The following is a 21,369-nucleotide window of genomic DNA, read 5'->3' as shown; positions in this document are numbered from 1 at the left end:
GCATATCATTATTTTGGTCCTCTCCGAATCTGACTTCATTGATTTTTTGTGCTAGTGGGAGAGCGAGGGAGAAAGAGTGAGAAATATTCCGTTCTGTGGGACAATATTTCATAAGCATAACAGAGAGGGGGACGGCTTTTCTTCTTTCTTTCTAAAGGTTCTATTATTATTTTTCCACCGGCAAACAAATCCCAGCTTCGTAGCTGGAAACCTAATGCAACGCAGTGCCTGACAAATATATTATGAAGCCTTGCAAATTTTCTAAGCAAGACAGCAAATTCTTTCTCTCGCTCTCCTGTTTTTGAGCCATGGTCTCATTCCATGGGGTGTTTTGTTTTGCTGCGGCATTGCCCCTGATGATTATTTGGGAAAGGATTTGGTAACAGAAGCAGGCAAGTGTAACCAAAATAGTGAGGCTGGGGTGTTGTTGTTTTTTTCCTGAAGAATAACACTGGGAAGATTGATCAGCAGTCAGGTCAGTAAACAGGTTTGCTCTTTGTCGCTTGTAATGTATGGTGGTGTTCTTAATGCAAACGATTCTGTGTGTTTCTCGTTTCGTTCTCTGGTTCTTGTCATGTGTCGGTGGAATTTGCAAGGCTTGCACATACCATCATTTGATCTCACTAATGCTTGGTGACTGGGACAAACCACACACACAGGGCATCTACCATGTATCTATCCCTTTTGATGTGGTTTTTAGGAGTTTAATATTTATCATTAGGTAAAGGTAAAGGGACCCCTGACCATTAGGTTCAGTCGTGGCCGACTCTGGGGTTGCGGCGCTCACCTCGCTTTATTGGCCAAGGGAGCCGGCATACAGCTTCCAGGTCATGTGTCCAGCATGACTAAGCCGCTTCTGGCGAACCAGAGCAGCACACAGAAACGCCATTTACCTTCCTGCTGGAGCGGTACCTATTAATCTACTTGCACTTTGACATGCTTTCGAACTGGTAGGTTGACAGGAGCTGGGACTGAGCAACGGGAGCTCACCCCATTGCGGGGATTCGAACCACCAACCTTCTGATCAGCAAGTCCTAGTCTCTGTGGTTTAACCCACAGCGCCACCCGCATCCCCAATACTTATCATTAGAGGCTTTCAAACAAAGGTCAGGGATTCTTGAGCTGTGGTTCTTGCATGGCAGAGGATTGGACTAGATAATCTTGGGGTCCCTTCTAACTCTACAATTCTATTGACGTTTTAAAGCATGGGTCTTCAAGCATAGGTCAGACCCACAGGGGGCCACAAGGCCACACCAGGTGAGTCGCAGATTCGCCATGTTTGATTACAGCTTAGGTTGATCAGATCAAAATCTCAGCTGAACCTCTTCGCAAGGCTGGTGTGTTTTCCATTTGCTTCCCCCATGCCCACCTTTAAATACATGAAATGCAAAGCTGCAAAATATGTGAAGGGGACGAATTCAATATTGCTTGTGCAGGTGATTTGATTCATCTTCAGCAGGCTTTTCCTGGCTGTAAGGCCCATTTTTAGGGTGCTGGTTTTAACCTTTAAAGCCCTATACGGCCTAGGACCCTCGTACCTACGGGACCACCTCTCCTTGTATGTCCCACAGAGGAACATACGGTCTTCAAACAAAAACATTTTGGAGGTCCCGGGCCACAGGGAGGTTAGGCTGGCCTCAACCAGAGCCAGGACTTTTTCGGCTGTGGCCCCGATCTGGTGGAACACTCTGTCACAAGAGACGAGGGCCCTGTGGGACTTGACATCTTTCCGCAGGGCCTGCAAGACGGAGCTGTTCCACCAGGCCTTTGGCCAGGGCACAGCCTGACCCCCTCCTTTGGCAATCTTCACAGAACTCTAGCCCAATGGTTGCCATTAATTTGATTTGAATTAGTTTTATAATGAAATGATTTTAGAATGTTGTATTATGTTATTATTGTTAGCCGCCCTGAGCCCGGCTTCGGCTGGGGAGGGCGGGATATAAATAAAAATTTATTATTATTATTATTATTATTATTATTATTATTATTATTATTATTATTAGCTTTTGATAAACTTCTGCTGTCCATCTCCATCTTTTCCCATCTGCTCAACCAGCTTCTCCCTTTCTCACCTGCTCTTTAGGTGATGACCTGAAAACATCATGTCGGAGGTTCAGGGAACTGTTGACTTTTCTGTGGAGCTGCACAAATTCCATAATGTGGATCTCTTCCAGAGAGGGTGAGTCAATAGACTTCTGTAAACGTATTTGTGCATAAGAAAGGCACAGGTGCTTTGAAGTGAATCAGATGCCCATGTTATGAGGGAAAGTCCCTCTTCTTACCAGTTGCTTCAGAGAAACAAGCCATGGGCATCATGCTCCTGCCTGAGTTGTGGACTTCTGGCTGACCATGGGAAAAGTTGAATTGGATCATCGTTTGCCAGCCTGGTGTCCTCCAGATATTTTGGACTACAACTCCCATCATCTCTGACCATTGACCATCTTGGCAGATTATGATGGGAATTGTAGTCCAAAATATCTGGAAGGCACCAGATGATGAGTGGACCTTTTCAGTATAGCACCTCACCTGTGGAATCCCCTTCCTAGGAGACTTGTCTGAATTTTGTGGTGCTAAAGTGACTGTATACAAATGCATATACTGGGGTAAAGCATGTGTTTAAATGCATATAATAGTGAAACTAACACACAAAAGGCATTATATAAGAGGAATTTTTTTTTTGCAAAAATGTGCTTATCAGAAAGAATTGCATGCAAATAGATATGTATATATTAGGAAAATGCTTCTGAATGTTCATGAGGATTTGTTAAATTAAATAAAATCACAAACTGAGGTGGAAATGTGGAGAACTGAATTTAAGACTGGGGAAAATGAGAAACTGAAAAAAACTAAAATTGACAGATTTAAGCTCATCCCTAGTGTATATGTAGCATTGCAGCCTTATGCAATTACTGCAATACAATATTTCAAAGGCTGAAATAGGAATCACCCCTTGTTTATGACCCTGTCCTGTTTGGAGGACATTCAGGGGGGGAAATGCATGGAATAATTTGCATACTCAATCAGTGTTTACAACAATCTAAAGCAGACACTGGAAAATTTGGAGTGGCATGTTCAAAATATATTGTCTTTTTGAAAGTAAGTGTGTGTGTGTGTGTGTGTGTGTGTGTGTGTGTGTGTAGATATACTGAGACCTAAAGGTCAAGCATATATAATGCAAATTTTGAAAGAAATGCACATTTGAAGGTTTCTTCTCCTCATTGAAATTCACCCCCATCACCTATGATTTAATCAGTGGAGACAGCTGAGTCTCTACCAAAATTAGTTTAAAGTTTCTGACATTCTTTAATAAACTTGGAAACTGAATTATCCAGATTCAGCAGAGATCAATTAATTGATTTGCCTGCTTGTGCCAGGTCTTCATTCCCTCCAACTTATTCTTATGCCACTCAAAATAATTGACAAATTTGGTGTGCATATTTGTAAACATAAAAAGAGGTAGCATAGTTTGGAGGGGAGAAAAATGGAAAGCAGAGGCAACTGAGAGAAAGAGTCGGAGGTTCCAGCAATCATAGAATCATAGAACTGATTTAAATTTGTTTTGAATATTGTAATTCAGAGCATAATAATATACATAAGATGAGCTGGCTGGATCAGGCAAATGGCCCATCTCATAGCGGCTGATAAGATGCCCATTAGAAGACCACAAACAGGACCAGAATTGGGTCCCTCAGAGCCTTAGGAGAGTGACCAAATAAACTATCTATAGAATGCAAAAAACACAAAGACCTGAGAGAATTGCCATTGCATTTATGAACCAAGAAAGCTGTGTTATATCAGTACATCTGAAGGAGCGTCTCCACCCCCATCGTTCTGCCCGGACACTGAGGTCCAGCTCCGAGGGCCTTCTGGCGGTTCCCTCACTGCGAGAGGCCAAGTTACAGGGAACCAGGCAGAGGGCCTTCTCGGTAGTGGCGCCCTCCCTGTGGAATGCCCTCCCATCAGATGTCAAAGCGATAAACAACTACCTGACATTCAGAAGACATCTGAAGCCAGCCCTGTTCAGGGAAGTTTTTAATATGTGACATTTTAGTGTATTTTTCATCTTTGTTGGAAGCTGCCCAGAGTGGCTGGGGAAACCCAGCCAGATGGGCGGGGTACAAGTAATAAATTATTATTATTATTATTATTAGATCGCTGGTCTGTCAAGCCCAGGGCTGGGGGAACTTTTCCAGCTTGAGGAATACCTTCCTTTCAGTGGCAGGTGGAACAACTAATCCAAATTGTACCTTTGCATGGTAGGATAGTTTCTACACAGATTCACACCTTCTCTATCCTTCATTCAGGCTAGTAAGAGTCATTATCAGAGTTCAGGGATGGATTCTAACCAGGCAAAAATACTCAAAGAGGTTCTGAACCAGGACCGGTGAGGGGCATTGTATGGGGGGAGAGGTTGTGGCATGAGAAGAGTCCAGCAGGCCAGGTAAAGAGGTTTAAATTTGGCCCACATGCCTGAGGCTCTGCATCCTTGATCTAGTCAAGCCATGCTCTCCAGATCTTTCAGACTGCAACTGCCATCAGCCAGAGAGAGAGCCTGGCCAGTGGTCATGGAGAATAGGAATTGTAGTCCAAAACAAGTGGAAAGCAACAGATCGAGGAAGGTTGTTTTGGACTTTGGTTGTCTACAGAGGCATTCCGGTGTCCTAGTCCAGGATCTCCTGAACCCTAAAGAGGATCTTGTAAATTTAAAGCAAAGCAGGATTGGGTCTTGGACATTCTGAATGCAAGGCAAAATGGCTATGGCTTTCCGCCGTATATCAGTTAAAGTGGATTTGATGGTTCCTGTTTGGCTCAAATATGGAAGAAATGCTGAAGTAAGGGAGAAAAAGATCATACTAGTAAAAAAATTCAAAAATATCCTTGACACTGAAGGGGTTTTTTTGGGGGGGGTGTCTTTTTTAATGGCTTTTTGTTCTGGAGTTGAAATGTGTAACACTTTAGAGGGGAAAACAGAGCACTTTAATTACTAAAAGAGCTCGCTGCTAAGGCACTAGGTGATTAAATGCAAGTCAATCCTTTCATCAGTCTACATCCAATTTTGGTGTTCAATATATATCCATTAATCTGCGGGCAAGATGTATGTCTTTATTCCTTGGCAGAGCAATTGCATTCCACCCCACCACCTCTGATAGCAAAAGCTCGCAAAAATGAATCATGTCTTATACTGTAGCATAATCATCTCTCTGTGCATAATGTATTTTATGATGATGTCCACAAACAAGCAGGATGTTGGCTTCTAATAGAATTGGAAATGTAACCATAGCGGAAGATAGTTGCTGTCAGGCAACAAGTACAATAGTAATAACGTTGGGGACAGGAAATTTATACTCTTGAGATTATCATGCTCAGAGCATTTTACCAGTCAGCAAAAAATATCTGCATGATATGATGCACGGTTTCTTTACCCCAAAAGGAGATGCTATGAAATGGTGTACAACTCATGGTGAGCCACCAAGCCAAGCATAGCGCCACCCCCTCCCCAGCCAAGAATAGCTACTGAGCAGGATTAAGAAAAAAAACACACAATTTGAGATAGCAGAGATCATGCATCTAGCACTAATAATGTCAACATTGTATAAGAAAGCTTACAGTATCTACACTGTAGAGGAAGGGTAGGGAAGCTGTGGTCCTCCAGATACTCTTGGTCGACTCCTACCATCATCCCTCACCATTGGCCATGGTGGCTGGGACTAGGAATGCCAGAGAAATAGAAATGGGAGCAAAAATTGATGTCTGGAACAGCAATCAATGCATCAGTTATGAATAATAATCACTGTTGATACTTTCAGTCTGAAAATGATATGTAATTGATAATCTCCACCCCCCAAAAAATTGTGGTGTGTTTCATTTGCCTTTAAATGAAATCAGTGGGGTGGGTTAACATAATAATAGTGTAATTTACATAAATTAATTTCACTGCAGCAGACAGGGAGATAAAAAACTTACTTTGGGGGTGGAATTGCAGTGGAACGGAAGCGGTGCTCCATGTGATGACTACAGGGTGGAATGGGAAATGATGTATTCTTAACATCTGCACTTAGGGATGATGGGAGTTGGATTCCAACAACATCTGGAGGGGCACAAATTCCCATTTGCTGCTTTACGGCAGTGGCGTAGCGTGGGGGGTGCAGGGGGGGCCAGCCACACCGGGCGCAACATCTGGGGGTTAGGGTTAGGGGGCGCAAATCCATGGGTTAGGGGGCACAAATTACTTGCCTTTCCCCGGGTGCTGACAACCCACGCTACGCCACTGCTTTACGGTGCTGGGGTGATACGAGAAATCTGCAGCAGAATCCAACTGTTACCAGCTCTCAGTGAATGCAAGGAATCCTCTGCTCTTTCCTCTAGAGGAACAATTATATAATAATTGCTAAATGGTACCATAATCTGGCAATTTGGGAGAACTGGAGTCCCTGGGGACACAGTCTCAACAACGCTGCTTGCCACATTATATGATACTCACCTGTTTTATTCAATCAGATTTCTCCTTTATAGCATCTCTCCTTGTCTTGTTTTCAGTTTATGCTGCTTTTGAAAAAGATAAATTGATTTTTGGAAGTGCATTTCCAATATCTGAGCATTGATATAAAGAAGGGTGTTGGAGTCCATTGCAAGAGGAAGCTGCTGTGTTTAGATTCAGTTTTGGTTTCTCTCATTTCCCCAGTCTTGAGTTCTCCACATTAGTTTGCAATTAATAAAGAAAGTTCTCATGAGAATTTGTCAGCATTTTTGTCCGCAAATTTCTCCTAGCATGCACATTCTTAGACACAATTTTGCCTATCGTACACATTTTTTGCAAAACAATTTCCCTAATAAAATGATTTTCTGTCATATTTTCACTGATACATGCATATATAGGCAAACTGTACCTTAGTATATGTATTTTTAGCTGGGGAACTGCATTGCAAAGTCCAGACACATGCCAATTTTGAAGGATGCCTTGTTTTTCAATTTGCTTGTTGTTTCAGGAAGTGTGAATTAGGTAAGTTCACCTTTAAAAGAAAAAGGGATCAAATTCTCCCCCCATCCCTATTCTGTGCACCACAAGGACTAATTTAGAACCCATCTTGGGGCATCCCAGTGCAAGGAGCATCCATTGAAGTTTGCTGTGCAGTTTGGAATAGGAGCAGAGTTCTTGAAGCAAACCTCACAGAGGGCCATCTCCCTCCATCCGTCACAGAAAGGCTTTCTGTAAATCACAATTGAGTCATGTTGGCAAAAGAATGTTGGGACGCCTCTCTCAGAGAGGCGTCTATCACATGGTGCAGCAGACGTCGTCATTCTCCTCGGCTGTCAGTCTGGCATTTCTTGTCGGCACTAAATGTACTTTTGAAGTGTTTACTCTGCTTGCGTGGAAGGGAGAAAAATAGCCTTGGCTTGCACAATTGCCAGCATTCTGGTCAGAACAACAGGTAAACTTGGGTGAATTCCAACAATACCCTTAAGGAGATTTCAAATAGCAATTGGGCTTTTAATAAGAAATATAAAGGCTGATTTCCGAAGAATTGATGCTTTTGAATTATGGTGCTGGAGGAGACTCTTGAGAGTCCCATGGACTGCAAGAAGATCAAACCTATCCATTCTGAAGGAAATCAGCCCTGAGTGCTCACTGGAAGGAAAGATCCTGAAGCTGAGGCTACAAGACTTTGGCCACCTCATGAGAAGAGAAGACTCCCTGGAAAAGACCCTGATGCTGGGAAAGATTGAAGGCATAAGGAGAAGGGGACGACAGAGGATGAGATGGTTGGATAGTGTTCTCGAAGCTACCAACATGATTTTGACCAAACTGCGGGAGGCAGTGGCAGACAGGAGTGCCTGGCACGCTCTGGTCCATGGGGTCACAAAGAGTTGGACACGACTAAATGACTAAACGACAACAACAACATCATAACTGAGCTCTAGATCTCACCTATATTGCTGAATTCTTATGTTGAGAACAGAATTTCCTATATTCCCCAAAACTAACTGAATCTTTTGCTCAGAGCTTCTAGCTTCTAACTGGTTTGAGAGTTATTTATTATTATTTGTTCAATTTATATAAACCCCTTCATCCAAAGATCACAGGCTGGTCCACAACATAAAAACACAAACTGAGAAGACAAAATATACAATCAAACAGAAACGAACCAATAAACCCCCCTTCTGCAAACACATTAAAAGGCCGTAGACTATTTAATCAGTTCAAGGCCTGGTTATAGAGAATGTTTTTTGCCTGGGTAGGTAATGAAAGGACCCGCCACCCGCTTGGGGATAAGAAAGACACATGGACACAGTATATTAGGTTAAGTGGCTAAAAAAGGCCACAACTTTATTGATTACAGCATCTGAGAGGTATTGGCTTAGGTATTGGATAAAACAACAGAGTGTGACTCCATCCGCTTAGGGAGGTGTGAATCTAACAAGGGTTAACCACCAGTGGGAGGAGCCTGTTGATGCAAATACAACTGAAAGCTCCCCCTGATGTCACCGGGGGTCGTGCCATGGCCCTAGCCACCAGCAAGGGCGTCGGACGGGATCCATGACCTCCGGATTCCTTTAGCGGAATACCCATAAAGTGGAGGGGTAGGCGATGGTCACACCCTGCCCTCCAATACACAAACATATTCCAATGCCTAACCACCAATTCCTAAAAGTTGTGACGATTTGCTACGAGGTAGATGAAAAACCAAGTGGCCGATGCCAATTTGCCAGTTGGATAAAAATTCCTACCAGGCCCCTTGGACAACCAAGGTGACCAACCACAATGTCAAGAACCAAGCAATGAACTAAAGGGAGGGTGGGTGGGTGATCCGATGAAAACCAGCAGCGGAATGAAAGGGAAGTGCTGCCGCGGCCACGTTTGAGTGGCAAAACCCCGCCCCCAAGCTTCCACCTGATTGGTTGGCTACCTGGGGGCGTGGCCCGGCAGCCAGGCCAGCTGGGCAGGGGCTGGAACGCCTCCTTCCAATGCAGGAAACAGCTCCTGCTCACAACTCCTCCCCTCTGTAAGGAGGAGAGGCTTTCTCACAGTGACCAACTGGATTTATTAAATTCCTACCCAGCCCTTCTTCCCAAAGGAGCCCAGAGGTCAATGAGACCTGAGTACTATAGCACTCTCCTTTTGGGATTTCTCAGAGACTGGTATTCAGAGGCACCTCACTGCCTCTTCCCACCCCTCTGCATCTGCCGCCTGAGGCAGCCACCTCCGTTTGCCTATTATTAGGGCTGGCCCTGAAGATATTTGGGAACACAAGGAAGCTTTGTTTGGAGAAAACAAAAGGAGCCTGTCTTCCTGCTCAACCCATCCCCTGCAACCAAGGCATTCACGTCTGGCTCTTGTCCGTTCCCTGGTGACAATGCCCTTTCTTCTTTGTTTTACATCCCTGCTGGGCTGGAATTGAATGTTGCTTGCTCCCTTTCCTATTACGTTTCCATTCAATCTCCAATTATATTTAATTTAAAAAAAAAAACAAAAAAACACACACACACACAAATCCGCCTCTCCTCTCTTTGTCCAGCATCCCATAGGGGAAGCAAAGGGCAGGTTACTGTAAAAATGCCAACGCAGGAGCAAATAAAAGGCAAGTCTCGCTACTGTGTTGTGCCAAGAAGGGCAGCAGATCCTGAGGTGAGCATGAAAGGCACTTTCAAAAGAGCCTGTTCGTGTGGCTGTCAGAGAACTGCGGGGTATAAAAGGGTTCGGGCTTTCATTTTTCTTCTTCTTCTCCCCTGATGCCTGCGAGTCCACGCTCCTAAAAGCAAACTACCATTTGATCTCGAAGCTAAAAATAACCGTATACAGTGTAGGAGAAGATCCAATCTGTGGTTTACCCACATCCAATTTTTAGAAGCTTAGCCTCCTATTTTAAAGCTTATTTGGACCAGGCAGGGGCTTAGAGGTTAAGCTGGTGGATTGTGCATTTTATTCCCCAAAAGCATTTTCCAGAAGGCTCAGGCTGATGCTGCGGGATGGAGCCCTGTGCAAGGAGCCTAAGGCCTAGAGCAGCTTCTGAAGTACACACTACCTATCTTTGCTGTAGTAAAAATGGGTATTTGGCCAAAGATTGTGCCCCAAACTGAAGATCTTGCAAAGAAAATAAAATTCAGTGTGTTGAGAGGCGCAAGATTCCATTCATTTCTTCAAAGAGTACCAAACTCTGGCTTGGATTTGCCATGGCCAGCAGCATTATCTAGTCATAATAATAATAATATTAATAATAATAATTTATTATTTATACCTCGCCCATCTGGCTGGGCTTCCCCAGCCACTCTGGGTGGCTTCCCAAAAAAATATTAAAATACTGTAATCCATCAAACATTAAAAGCTTCCCTAAACAGGGCTGCCTTCAGATGTCTTCTAAAAATCTGGTAGGTGTTGTTCTCTTTGGCATCTGGAGGGAGGGCATTCCACAGGGAGGGCGCCACTACCGAAAAGGCCCTCTGCCTGGTTCCCTGTAACTTGGCTTCTCGCAGTGAGGGAGCCGCCAGAAGGCCCTCAGTGCTGGACCTCAGTGTCCGGGCAGAATGATGGGGGTGGAGACACTCCTTCAGATATACTGGACCGAGGCCGTTTAGGGCTTTAAAGGTCAACACTAACACTATGAATTGTGCTCTGCCCCACCAGCCTCTGCCACTGGCCAGCTCTCTCCTTCCTGCTTTCTTGCATCTACCAGTCCAGGGGAGGGCACTGCCTGATAGCTTCTTCCTCCTCTTCAATCCCAAGAGTTGCCTTTTTAGAACTCAGCAGGGAGAGGGGGGGCAAAATTAGAATTAGCTTGCCTGTCATTGACTCTGGCACCTACTGTTGGCCTCCCACCCTACCAATCCCAATGGGCAACAGCCCAACACTGACCAGAGCAAACCAGAGGGAGGGCTTAGGAGTGTCATTTGGCCTAGGTCTTAAGTTTAAATGGGACCTCATTGCATTTAAACACGTGGCAGAGGAGAGGCAAGATTCACACTGACACAGTCTCCGATTTCTTGGAAAAAAACACTGGACAGGAGGGAATCCATGTAGAGGTGGGGACAGTCCCAGCAACTGAGCCATTGGGTAAGACCTATCGAGGATGAGCTGCTATGCTCACCAGGCCTGACACTCCACCAAGTCTGTGCAAATCATATTCTTGCTAATAAAGGGTTAACCTCCTGGTTGCACAGTGTAGTTTTCTGATGGTTTACTCCTGACATGTACAAAGCTAAAAATTACACTTGTTGTCCTGCCCATATTTATCTCTGCCAGCCCCCATCAGTGGCACATGGCCCTCAAAAGGTTGCCCAGAATGGAATGTGGCCCTTAGTCCAAAAAACATTCCCCACACCTATTTTCAGTTAACACTATCTGATCGCCATATGCACTTGTCTGTATTTTTTTATTGTATTTTGTCTGTTTTGGGAATCGTATTTTGTTTTCGGAATCATTTCTTTTAATCGCCATTAGTTGACTTGAGTAACACCTATGCCAGCGGTTCTCCACCTGTGGGTCCCCAGATGTTGTTGGACTACAACTACCATCATCCCTGAGCTCTGGCCTTGCTTGCTAGGGGTGATGGGAGTTGTAGTTCAGCAACATCTGGGGACCCACAGGTTGAGAAAGGCTGACCTATGAATTATAAGGGAGGAGGTATGCATTGTGATACAAATGAATGCAAAAAAATTATGCATGTATCCTCAGCTCCAAACGTGGTACCCCATCACCCCGACACTTGGCCCCTCTCTGAGCAAGCTGCTCTCCTGCACGCTTGGGAATTAGGGATCTGCGCTGGAGTAATCTGTCACTGGCAAGTGGCAACGCTTGCTGTCACAGTAGTAGAGTAGCAATCTGTCCGGGTGATGACACACTGTGATCACAACTGTGTTTCTCAAGGCGTCCCGCTGGATGATAAATTCTTCTGTGTCAAGGCAAAGTGCTGCTTTTGCTTTTCTGTTTCTAATGCCAGACTATTTAACACTGGGAGCCACAGATATGACAGCATCGCGAAGTGTCCTAGCTCTTCATTCAGTAAATACTATGTCGGCCAGCTGCTTAGATGTCTGCCAGCTGCTTGGTTTCCATTTGCCTATTGGCTGTCTGATCTTAACATGGAACAGATCTCTGGGTGTGAGATCCTCAAAGGTTGCTGAGTTTCTGAAGTGTGTGAAGTATGAGGTTCCTGAGGTGTGTGAAGTATGAGGTTGCTGAGTTCCTGAAGTGCTCTAGAGAGCCAGTGTAGTGTAGTGGTTAAGAGCGGTAGACTCGTAATCTGGGGAACCGGGTTCGCATCTCCGCTCCTCCACATGCAGCTGCTGGGTGACCTTGGGCTAGTCACGCTTCTCTGAAGTCTCTCAGCCTCACTCACCTCACAGAGTGTTTGTTGTGGGGGAGGAAGGGAAAGGAGAATGTTAACCACTATGAGACTCCTTAGGGTAGTGATAAAGTGGGATATCAAATCCAATCTCCTCCTCCTCCTCCTCCTCCTCCTCCTCCTCCTCCTCCTCCTCCTCCTCCTCCTCCTCTTCTTCTTCTTCTTCTTCTTCTTCTTCTTCTTCTTCTTCTAGGAACTTGGCATATATAGTATTTATTTTATCATTTCAACAACCCTGTAAGATGGGATGAGAACATTCTTTAGAACTATATACCTATTGTCTGGAAGTTAACAGCAGGACAATGAAAATGGATTCCACATGCTCTAATGGTAGCCAAGAGACTCATATTGAGGAACTGGAAGAATCAAGATAAGATCCCCTTTAATAAGTGGATCGACAATATGTCAACACTCCCAACCTATGAATAGACTGCTTACAAACATATACTTTGTTTGGATAAATATGACAATATTTGGAATGAGTTTATGCAAAATGGAGTAGGCTATTAATATTTACATAAGCATTTGGATAATAATATCAAAATAATGTATGTTAGGATATTTTTCGTATATATTCATATTTTTTCTCTACACATTTTTGTGCCTTTTTATTTTTATTTTCTTCTTTTGTTTTTCTTTGTACCACTTTATTTCTTTATAATTGAAACTTCTCAATGAAATATTAACACAAAAAAGAAAGAAAAAACCCTTCTGTAACTTAGGCTTGTACAGTGGTGCCCCGCAAGACGAAAAACTCGCTAGACGAAAGGGTTTTGCGGTTTTTGAGCTTCTTCACAAGACAAATTTCCCTATGGGCTTGCTTCGCAAGACGAAAACGTCTTGAGTTTTTTGCAAGTTTGTTTCCTTTTTCTTAACACTGTTAATACAGTTGCGACTTGACTTCGAGGAGCAACTCATAGAATGCGGTGTGGTAGCCTTTTTTGAGGTTTTTGGTGATTTTTGAAGCCTTTCCAAAACTTTTCCGACACCGTTCTTCGCAAGACGGAAAAATTCGCTAGACGAATAAACTCGCGGAACGAATTAATTTCGTCTTGCGAGGCACCACTGCATTATCATTCCTGAGATCTGCTGTGACTCAGATATGTCTTTAACCACTTTGCTACAACGTATGTCTGTGACTGGTGATTTTCTTCCATGTTTATTTGGTGTCCCTCTCAAGTTAACCCCCTCCCTACAAAGCTGTCCCAGTTCTAGTGCTTTTTTTCTGTGAGGGGGGGACACAGGGGGGACACATACCTCTAAACATTTTGTGAATCTAAGTTTGGCCTTGTTGAGGGGCAGTATTTCAATATGAGTAGCAAAATGAGAGTACCCCTAAACTTTTTTTGAAAAAAGGACTGTCCAGTTCTATCCTTTCTTGATGTAAGGAAGGGATGTGAAACCTATGGTCCTCATGAAGTCAAACTCCACCTCCTGTCATTCCCAGCATGGCCAATAACAATGGAAAGGCATGAATGTCCCCATCACTGCGGTAGGCCATTAGGGACTGATGTCACAGGATACAGAATGAGATGCTAGATGAACAACAATGGCATCTTAAGTACATTTTCTCTTGAGGAAATAGGGCGGGTGGCTTTTACATCATACTCTGGGACTAGCCAATCACTGTTGCAAATAGAAATCTTGTTGGTTATCATAAATGTATCTGCAATTAAAATTGTTGGTCATCCTGGGAGTTTCATCTGCAGAGCTTTGAGTTCTAGATGGTTTCAGCCAATGAGCCAAACCGCAGCCTACAGTGTTTAACAGATCTTCACAACTGGTTTTGGAAACTGAAATCTGATTGGCTGGCAATACTGGAGCTTGTGATTGGCTCACTTGTGGGAGTGAAACTAGAGCTCAAAGTCTCACAGTCTGTTCTTACAAAATGCAATCTTGTTCACTCTTGCTTTGTTCAAGGTTGGAAATGATGACTCTTAGGACGACAGCAGCAAAGTGATGCCCTGACCCTGTAGATAAGTCTATAATTGGGAGGCTGTCTGCTTCTGAATGCCAGCTGATAGAAATGACAAGTAGGGAGAAAGAAGGTTGTTGTGCTAATGTCCTCTTTGTGAACTTCACATAGGCATGTAGTTGGCCTCTGTTAGAACAGGATACTGAACTAGAATGAGTCTTTGGCTTGATCCACCTGGACTCTTACGTTCTTATTTATCTTATTTTTAATTTTAAAATAAGCTGCTGGATGCAAATCTGTACCTTTAAACACTGGGCATAAAAGGGAATGTTGGCACTGTGGCTTCTAACCCAACAGAATGGAAAGAATGATGCATCAAAGGTAGCCAATGTGGTTCCTGTGTCAGGTATGCTGGAGTACATTTTCCATCATGCTCCACCACTGGCCCTATTGGCACCACTGGCCCTATGGGCTGGACCTGATGGGAGTCCAGCAATATAAGTCACCCCAATTCTCCACAGTCATCAAAAACATGAGAGAACTTTGCTGTTTGCATCTTTTCAGTAACATGAATCCCTTGTTTGTACTGGAGAAATCTGTTAGGGCTGTGAATATACCCAGTGACACTGGTATTGATATTCTCTGTGTACATTTCTACCATATAAAGGGAAGACTTCTGACCTCCTGGAATGAAAAAAAAAAAAAAAAGATTGGAAATCATTGGGAGTGGAATAGTTGCGCCATCCTCTCTGACCTTTAAATTCTTGGATAAAACGTGTATAGTTGACTTGACAATGTGAGCAGGCAATGCAGTCTATTCTATTTCACAGAAATGTTCTCTTTCATATTATTACGGTCTTAGCCTTGCTAAGAAGAAGAAGCATCAGTATTACCAAGAAATATGATGGCTCTGTAAAAGCACTCCAGAGAAATTTTGCTAATCCTATCCAAACTCTTCCCTTGGATATTAGGGAAGGGTCACAACTCAGTAGGAGAACACTTGCTTTGCATGCAGAAGTTCCAGGTTCAAAGCGCAGCATCTCTAGGTAGGGCTAGGGAGGTCTGCAGCTTGGAGAGCCACTGCCAGCCAGTGTAGATGACATTGCACTAGATGGGCCAGTGTTCTTACTCTTGGGCTTGCTGATCAAATCCCCACGACGGGTTGAGCTCCCATTGCTCTGTCCCAGCTCCTGCCAACCTAGCAGTTCGAAAGCACATAAGTGCAAGTAGATAAATAGGTACCACTGTGGCGGGGAGGTAAACAGCTTTTCTGTGTGCTCTGGTTTCCGTCACAGTGTTCCGTTGCGCCAGAAGCAGTTTAGTCAGTGCTGGCCACATGACCTGGAAAGCTCTCTGTGGACAAATATCGGCATCCCTCGGCAAGATGAGCGCCGTAACCCCATAGTCACCTTTGACTGGACTTAACCATCCAGGGGTCCTTTACCTTTACCTTTTACCAATGTCCGTTCCCTACGAGCTGTGCTTTGTATCATCACTTTATGCTTTTCGACAACTGGTCCAGATGCACCTCTTTCCCCTGGCCTTTGGTTGAGTGGACATTATCTGTCCACCTGGATTCCATGCATGCACAGCTATCCTGTGTTGCTATTTTGTGATTCTGGAAAGGTTTCTTGTGGTTTTGTTTTATGGTTTTAATTGTACGGTGTACTTATTCTGTGATATTTTTGCAACCCACCCTGAAACCATTTGGTGATGAGTGGGCCACATTAAAACAAGTCCAATCTACAATAACAAACAAATAAAGCATTATAGATTTTAGCTATTGTTCTGCTTTATGGTTTTCACCTTTGTTGTAAAATTTGGTTATTGGGCAGTATAGCAGTAAGTAAATACATAAATAAGCAAGCAAAATATTTGCTTTTTCGAAGGAAGGTTGCAATTCCCTCTATAATAGTTTTCTTTTTTCCCCTCCAAAAAAATCTCTCTCTATAGGTATTACTTGGTGCACGCAAGTCTGAAAGTCCCACCCAGGATCCCACATAGATTGCTGGCGACCATTGTTGAACAAACAGGTGAGATAAGAAAGGAGAGAGAAATGGCTTTGAATGAGGTAAGCTCAACCTGGCTTGAGGGATGGAGCCAGAAACTCAGGAGGGTGAACTGAAAGAGCCACACTGTAATGGACAAATCTGAAGTTGAGTCTGGAATAGTTCTGCAAAACCTCAAAGTGTATAGAGTCTACACAGCTGGGATGGCAGTGTGGTTACCTATTCATTTCCATGCCCAGTTAAAAATTCTGGTAATGACTTTTAAAGAGCTAAATGGTCTAGGACAAGCTCACACCTATAGAAACCGTTTGTCTGAATCTTGAGATCAGAATCAAAGGCTGTGCCTATCAACCTACCATCTAGAGCTATTAGATCACATCTTCACCATACATTTAAAGCACTATTATACCTCATTTAGGGATGCGGGTGGCGCTGTGGGTTAAACCACAGAGCCGAGGACTTGCCGATCAGAAGGTCGGCGGTTCAAATCCCCGTGACGGGGTGAGCTCCCATCGCTCGATCCCTGTTCCGGCCAACCTAGCAGTTCGAAAGCACGTCAAAGTGCAAGTAGATAAATAGGTACCGCTCCGGTAGGAAGGTAAACAGCATTTTCGTGTGCTGCTCTGGTTCGCCAGAAGCGGCTTAGTCATGCTGGACACATGACCCGGAAGCTGTACGCCGGCTCCCTCGGCCAATAAAGCAAGATGAGTGCCGCAACCCCAGAGTCAGCCACGACTGAACCTAATGGTCAGGGATCCCTTTACCTTTATACCTCCTTTAAATAGTCATGGCTTTTCCCAAAGAAACCCGAGAACTGCAGTTTGTTAAGGGTGCTAAGAGCTGTTAGGAGACCCCATTCCCTTCACAGAGCTACAATTCTCAGAGTGGCTTAACGGCCCCACTTCCCAGGAAACTCTTTGTTTTTTTAAACAAATAAACAATTCAACAATATTTCAAATTTAGCAATCAGTCATTCCACCTATGATTTCCCGCTCCCTCCCTCCATGGTTCCCTCAAAAATTCAATTTATGCTGCATATCATAGTTACTCTACACCTTCACCTTACCTCACAAGAAAAACAAAAAGTTCACCCCCACTGTTGTTCTTACTCAAATCCTATTTGCGTTTTAACATTTTTACACTGAATTTTTTAAGTATTCTGAAAATATTTTCCAGTTTTCTTTAAAACCAGTCTCCCCCTGATCTCTGATTTTACACTCCAAACTTGCCATTTCTACATATTCTATCAATTTCAGCTGCCATTCTTATTTGTTGTCATGCCATTTTTGTGTCCCGCTGATTTCAATGGCATTTACTTCCAAAAAGTGAAATTATTGTGGCAGTCTTACGCATACCGTCGTGGAAATTTGTCTGGATTGCTCCCACCCACAAAAGAAAAATACCATGGGAATGACAAATTCAGTTTCATTTGAGTCAGTTTCGCTGCTGTTTTAAATATGACTTACTGAAGGAGGACCATTTTTCTTCATTCTGCGGAAGACGTGTTTGATGACCCTTTTGATGCTGTCCCAACAAGTTTGCGCTGCTCATTGCTCAGTGGAGCAGGAAAGAATCAAGACTCGGGATTGTATCAAATTGCTGTCATTAGTTCCAATAACGCTTGAGGAAGCAATTTCTGCCTCCATCAACTGGAAGCAAATTTACTGCCTTTTGGAGTACAAGAGAGAGGACAAACCTTTTTATTTTCCATTGAATGCCATATGATTATTATTTTTTAATGCTGTAATGAACCTGCGTGAATAATATCCAGGATTTTACAGGTTAATGTTTTATAAGGCACAAATACCAATGTATTACGTGAATCTGGCAGGTCCCATTTTGGAAATGGATTGCTGTAGTTCTGCTGGCACCAACAGTTATCCCAAACAGACCTTCTATCTGATTCGGGCTCTCCAATTCGCTTTCTGTCAAGAAAAGAATGAATAGCTGCTGGGTGTACAAACTCGTTAATGCAGCCTAGCTAGGGGCTTAAGAATGAGGAAATGTATCCACAGGCACATCCCATTGGGATATGATAGCATATCCACTTGAGTGTAGAACAGGGGTCAGCAAATTTTTCAGCAGGGGGACGGTGCACTGTCCCTCAGACCTTGTGGGGGGCCAGACTATATTTGGAAAAAAAATATATGAATGAATTCCTAAGCCCCACAAATTCGCCTTCTCAATCCGGCCCACAGATGAATCAGCGTGTTTTTACATGAGTAGAATGTGTCCTTTTATTTAAAATGTATCTCTGGGTTATTTGTGGGGCCTGCCTGGTGTTTTTACACGAGTAGAATGTGTGCTTTTATTTAAAATGCATCTCTGGGTTATTTATGGAGCATAGGAATTTGTTCATATTTTTTTTCAAAATATAGTCCGGCCCACCACATGGTCTGAGGGACAGTGGACCGACCCACAGCTGAAAAAGGTTGCTGACTCCTGGAATAGAGTGTTGCTATTACTTCCCTTGATTTGGATGGTACACTTCTGTCAATGCAGCCTAGACGAGCATAACGTTTCTGTTTCTTTTTCTTTTTCTGCTGCTGCATGATACTTTTGATTCATGTTAAACTTGTGGTCCACCAAGACATCAAGATCCTTTTCACATGTACTGCTAAACAGCCGGAACTTGAAGAACACAGACATACCCTTAGCTCACAGGAAGGGAGAATTCCAATTATACATAACAGCCTCCTTCTTCTTCTTCTTCTTCTTCTTCTTCTTCTTCTTCTTCTTCTTCTTATTATTATTATTATTATTATTATTATTATTATTATTATTATTATTATTATTTTGATCACTTTAGTTTAGAAGAGTAGCCTCCATAGCTTACTATTCTGGTGCCGGATAGAGTTGCAGATTGGGCTTCCTATCCATTTATATCTGACTGCATCCCATTCCAGTAACCTTGAAAAATGAACTTGGGTTTATGAAAATAACAGCGATAAGTGGCTACATTTATATTACTGACTTCCATGTGAGGAAATTAATAGGGATATCTTACTTTCCCATCATCCGTAATGGAATAGTGTTAGAGAAGCAGTTAGCTATCGCTCTTTCGAATGGGCTAATTGGAAATGTCAAAAGGCGAGGCTGAGTTGAAGGATTGATTATAGAGCCATGCAACTTTTCGGCAGGAGTTATACTTTGAGAAGAAAGGGATGAAGAACAGAGTCTCTAATCACAATGACAGGAAGCAGCAGACATGCCTTAACATGCCAATCTTAAAGCTCAGAGTAAGTTTAGCGTAAAATACAGCCCAGGAAACTGAGTGAAGTCCATTGGCATAAATATTAGGAGCTAACTCCTAGGGGCGGAAGTCCCTTTGCCTCCCCCAATAAAATATTGAAGTGGGCCGGGGGTCCCCAAAACTGATGGGCATTGCCATTCAAATGGTATGTGTGCGGTTACCTATTCATTTCCGTGCCCAGTTAAAAATTCTGGTAATGACTTTTAAAGAGCTAAATGGTTTAGGACAAGCTCACACCTATAGAAACCGTTTGTCTGGCAAAAAGGGGTGTTGCAATAGTGTAGCACCCTGCTTGTGGTTAGCGCTTAGCTGGAATGAAATATTCAACGCAGCAATAGAGAAATTAAAATAATAATTTATTTGTCAGACAAATAAATGAGAGACACAGTGGTATAAGGTTACCAAAGCTCTGCCCACTCCAGCCCTGATGGCCAGCACTTATATTTCCTCAGCCCAGCCCCCTTGCTCCTCCTTTGGCTGCCTCTGTCCAATCAGCCTGGCTGAAATTCCTTTTGGCTGTTTGCTAGAACCAATCATAAAAGATACACCCATTTCCTATTACCTTTTATGGGAGACAAAGAGCTATATTTCCTTCTATCCATAAATGGCAGACAAGTAGCCATATATCTTACATATACCTCGATCAGGCACCTTAATTACCAGATAACCTTTGGCCCCTGTTGCCCTATTCACTGCAAAACAGATGGCTAAAGTAGATGGTTCATGGTTTTTAATTTTTATCTTAAAGAGATCTTGGGTTCACCTTCTCACACACCATCTATGAAATAAGAATCTAACATAAGAATCTAACATTTCTTACTTTCTAAATCCTTTGCATAATTACATTTAAGCCAATATATTTCATACATTAACATAGATTTTTAGAAGGAAAGGAAAGGCCTTTTCAAAGTAAAAAGGAACTTAGTAAAAGCTAAGTTCTCTAAGTTCTCTGAAGCTTCAAAGCAGCTTCAGAGAAAAGCCTCTTTCCTTAGCCAGCTGCTGTTTCTATTAGCTCTTGCCCTTTTAACCTTATGAAAATGTGGCTCAAGTTTAATGGGAGGCACAATAATTCTTACTATTTACCAACTCTTAATTGTGTTTTTGCAGCTTGTATTCTGTAATTTGTATGGTCAGTGTGACCTTTTGCTCCCAGCCTGTAATTTCCTTTTACAACCCTGAAGCGCTGCTTATAGATCAGTGGGGCCCTTAAACAGGAAGATAAACAGCTGCCAGAGTATTCAGCTGGTTTCTGCCTGGCATGAGAGATACAAACATTTACAAATATATATTTTTTAAGCTCATTTTAAAATGCAGGTCTTCATCAGATGCCTCAATAGAAGTGACTTTTACCTCTGTACAGTAGGCCACGTCCCAGCCCTGCAACAACTGGAGGTCACTGCAGACATTGTCCTCCACCCAACACAAGCAAGCAAGAGGTTTTCCAAGGCACTTAGGGAGGATGCAGAACGGGGCAGTGGGGTGTGGCCTCAGGAAAGAGGGTGTGGTCTGGGAATGAGGTGTAGGGGAAGTCCCATATAAGTCAGCCTGGAGGGTCATATTTGGCCTGGGGTTCTCCACCCCTGCTGCACATGGTAGCTCACCAGTGTGTGTGTGTGTGTGTGTGTGTGTGTGTGTGTGTGAATAAACCTCCTGGATTTTATGACTTCAGAAACCCTTGGCAGCTATCTGGCAATGCACACTACTGTTATGCATTTTGTATTATAGGTCAATTCACACAGGTGCTCTTACAAGGTGCTCTTACAAGCTTCATTTCCCAGCCCTGGTAACTGCAGAAGACAATAGAGTGGGGAATAACTGCTTGCTTCAAGCTCTCCCATGTTGTGTGTTCAGACC

At 43.3% G+C, this 21,369-nt stretch overlaps 1 protein-coding gene and 1 long non-coding RNA gene across 4 annotated transcripts in view; one reads left to right on the top strand and one right to left on the bottom strand.

Annotated features, from left to right (window-relative positions):
* Positions 1–7,355, bottom strand: part of LOC308593106 — a 40,352-nt gene extending 32,997 nt beyond the window's left edge. The window contains exons 1-5 of one of the 3 annotated variants that reach the window (XR_014010718.1): positions 6,888–7,355; positions 6,482–6,543; positions 5,965–6,088; positions 5,608–5,708; positions 2,073–2,195 (exon numbers count right to left, since the gene is read on the bottom strand). This is a non-coding gene — a long non-coding RNA (uncharacterized lncRNA). Of the gene's footprint in view, positions 1–2,072; positions 2,196–5,607; positions 5,709–5,964; positions 6,089–6,481; positions 6,547–6,887 lie in introns of all 3 variants that reach the window. The other 2 variants (XR_014010719.1, XR_014010720.1) reach the window with 2 other exon arrangements.
* Positions 1–21,369, top strand: part of FAM135B (family with sequence similarity 135 member B) — a 139,978-nt gene that overhangs the window by 48,591 nt on the left and 70,018 nt on the right. The window contains exons 2-3 of the mRNA XM_081204349.1: positions 2,084–2,179; positions 16,207–16,286. Of these exons, the coding sequence (XP_081060475.1) occupies positions 2,103–2,179; positions 16,207–16,286 (157 nt within the window). The 5' untranslated portion in view covers positions 2,084–2,102. The remainder of the gene's footprint in view (positions 1–2,083; positions 2,180–16,206; positions 16,287–21,369) is intronic.

Source organism: Podarcis bocagei, assembly GCF_964188305.1.
Source record: "Podarcis bocagei genome assembly, chromosome: 8".
In the NCBI taxonomy this organism is placed as follows: Eukaryota; Metazoa; Chordata; class Lepidosauria; order Squamata; family Lacertidae; genus Podarcis; species Podarcis bocagei.
This window is presented reverse-complemented; position numbering and strand designations above follow the sequence as displayed.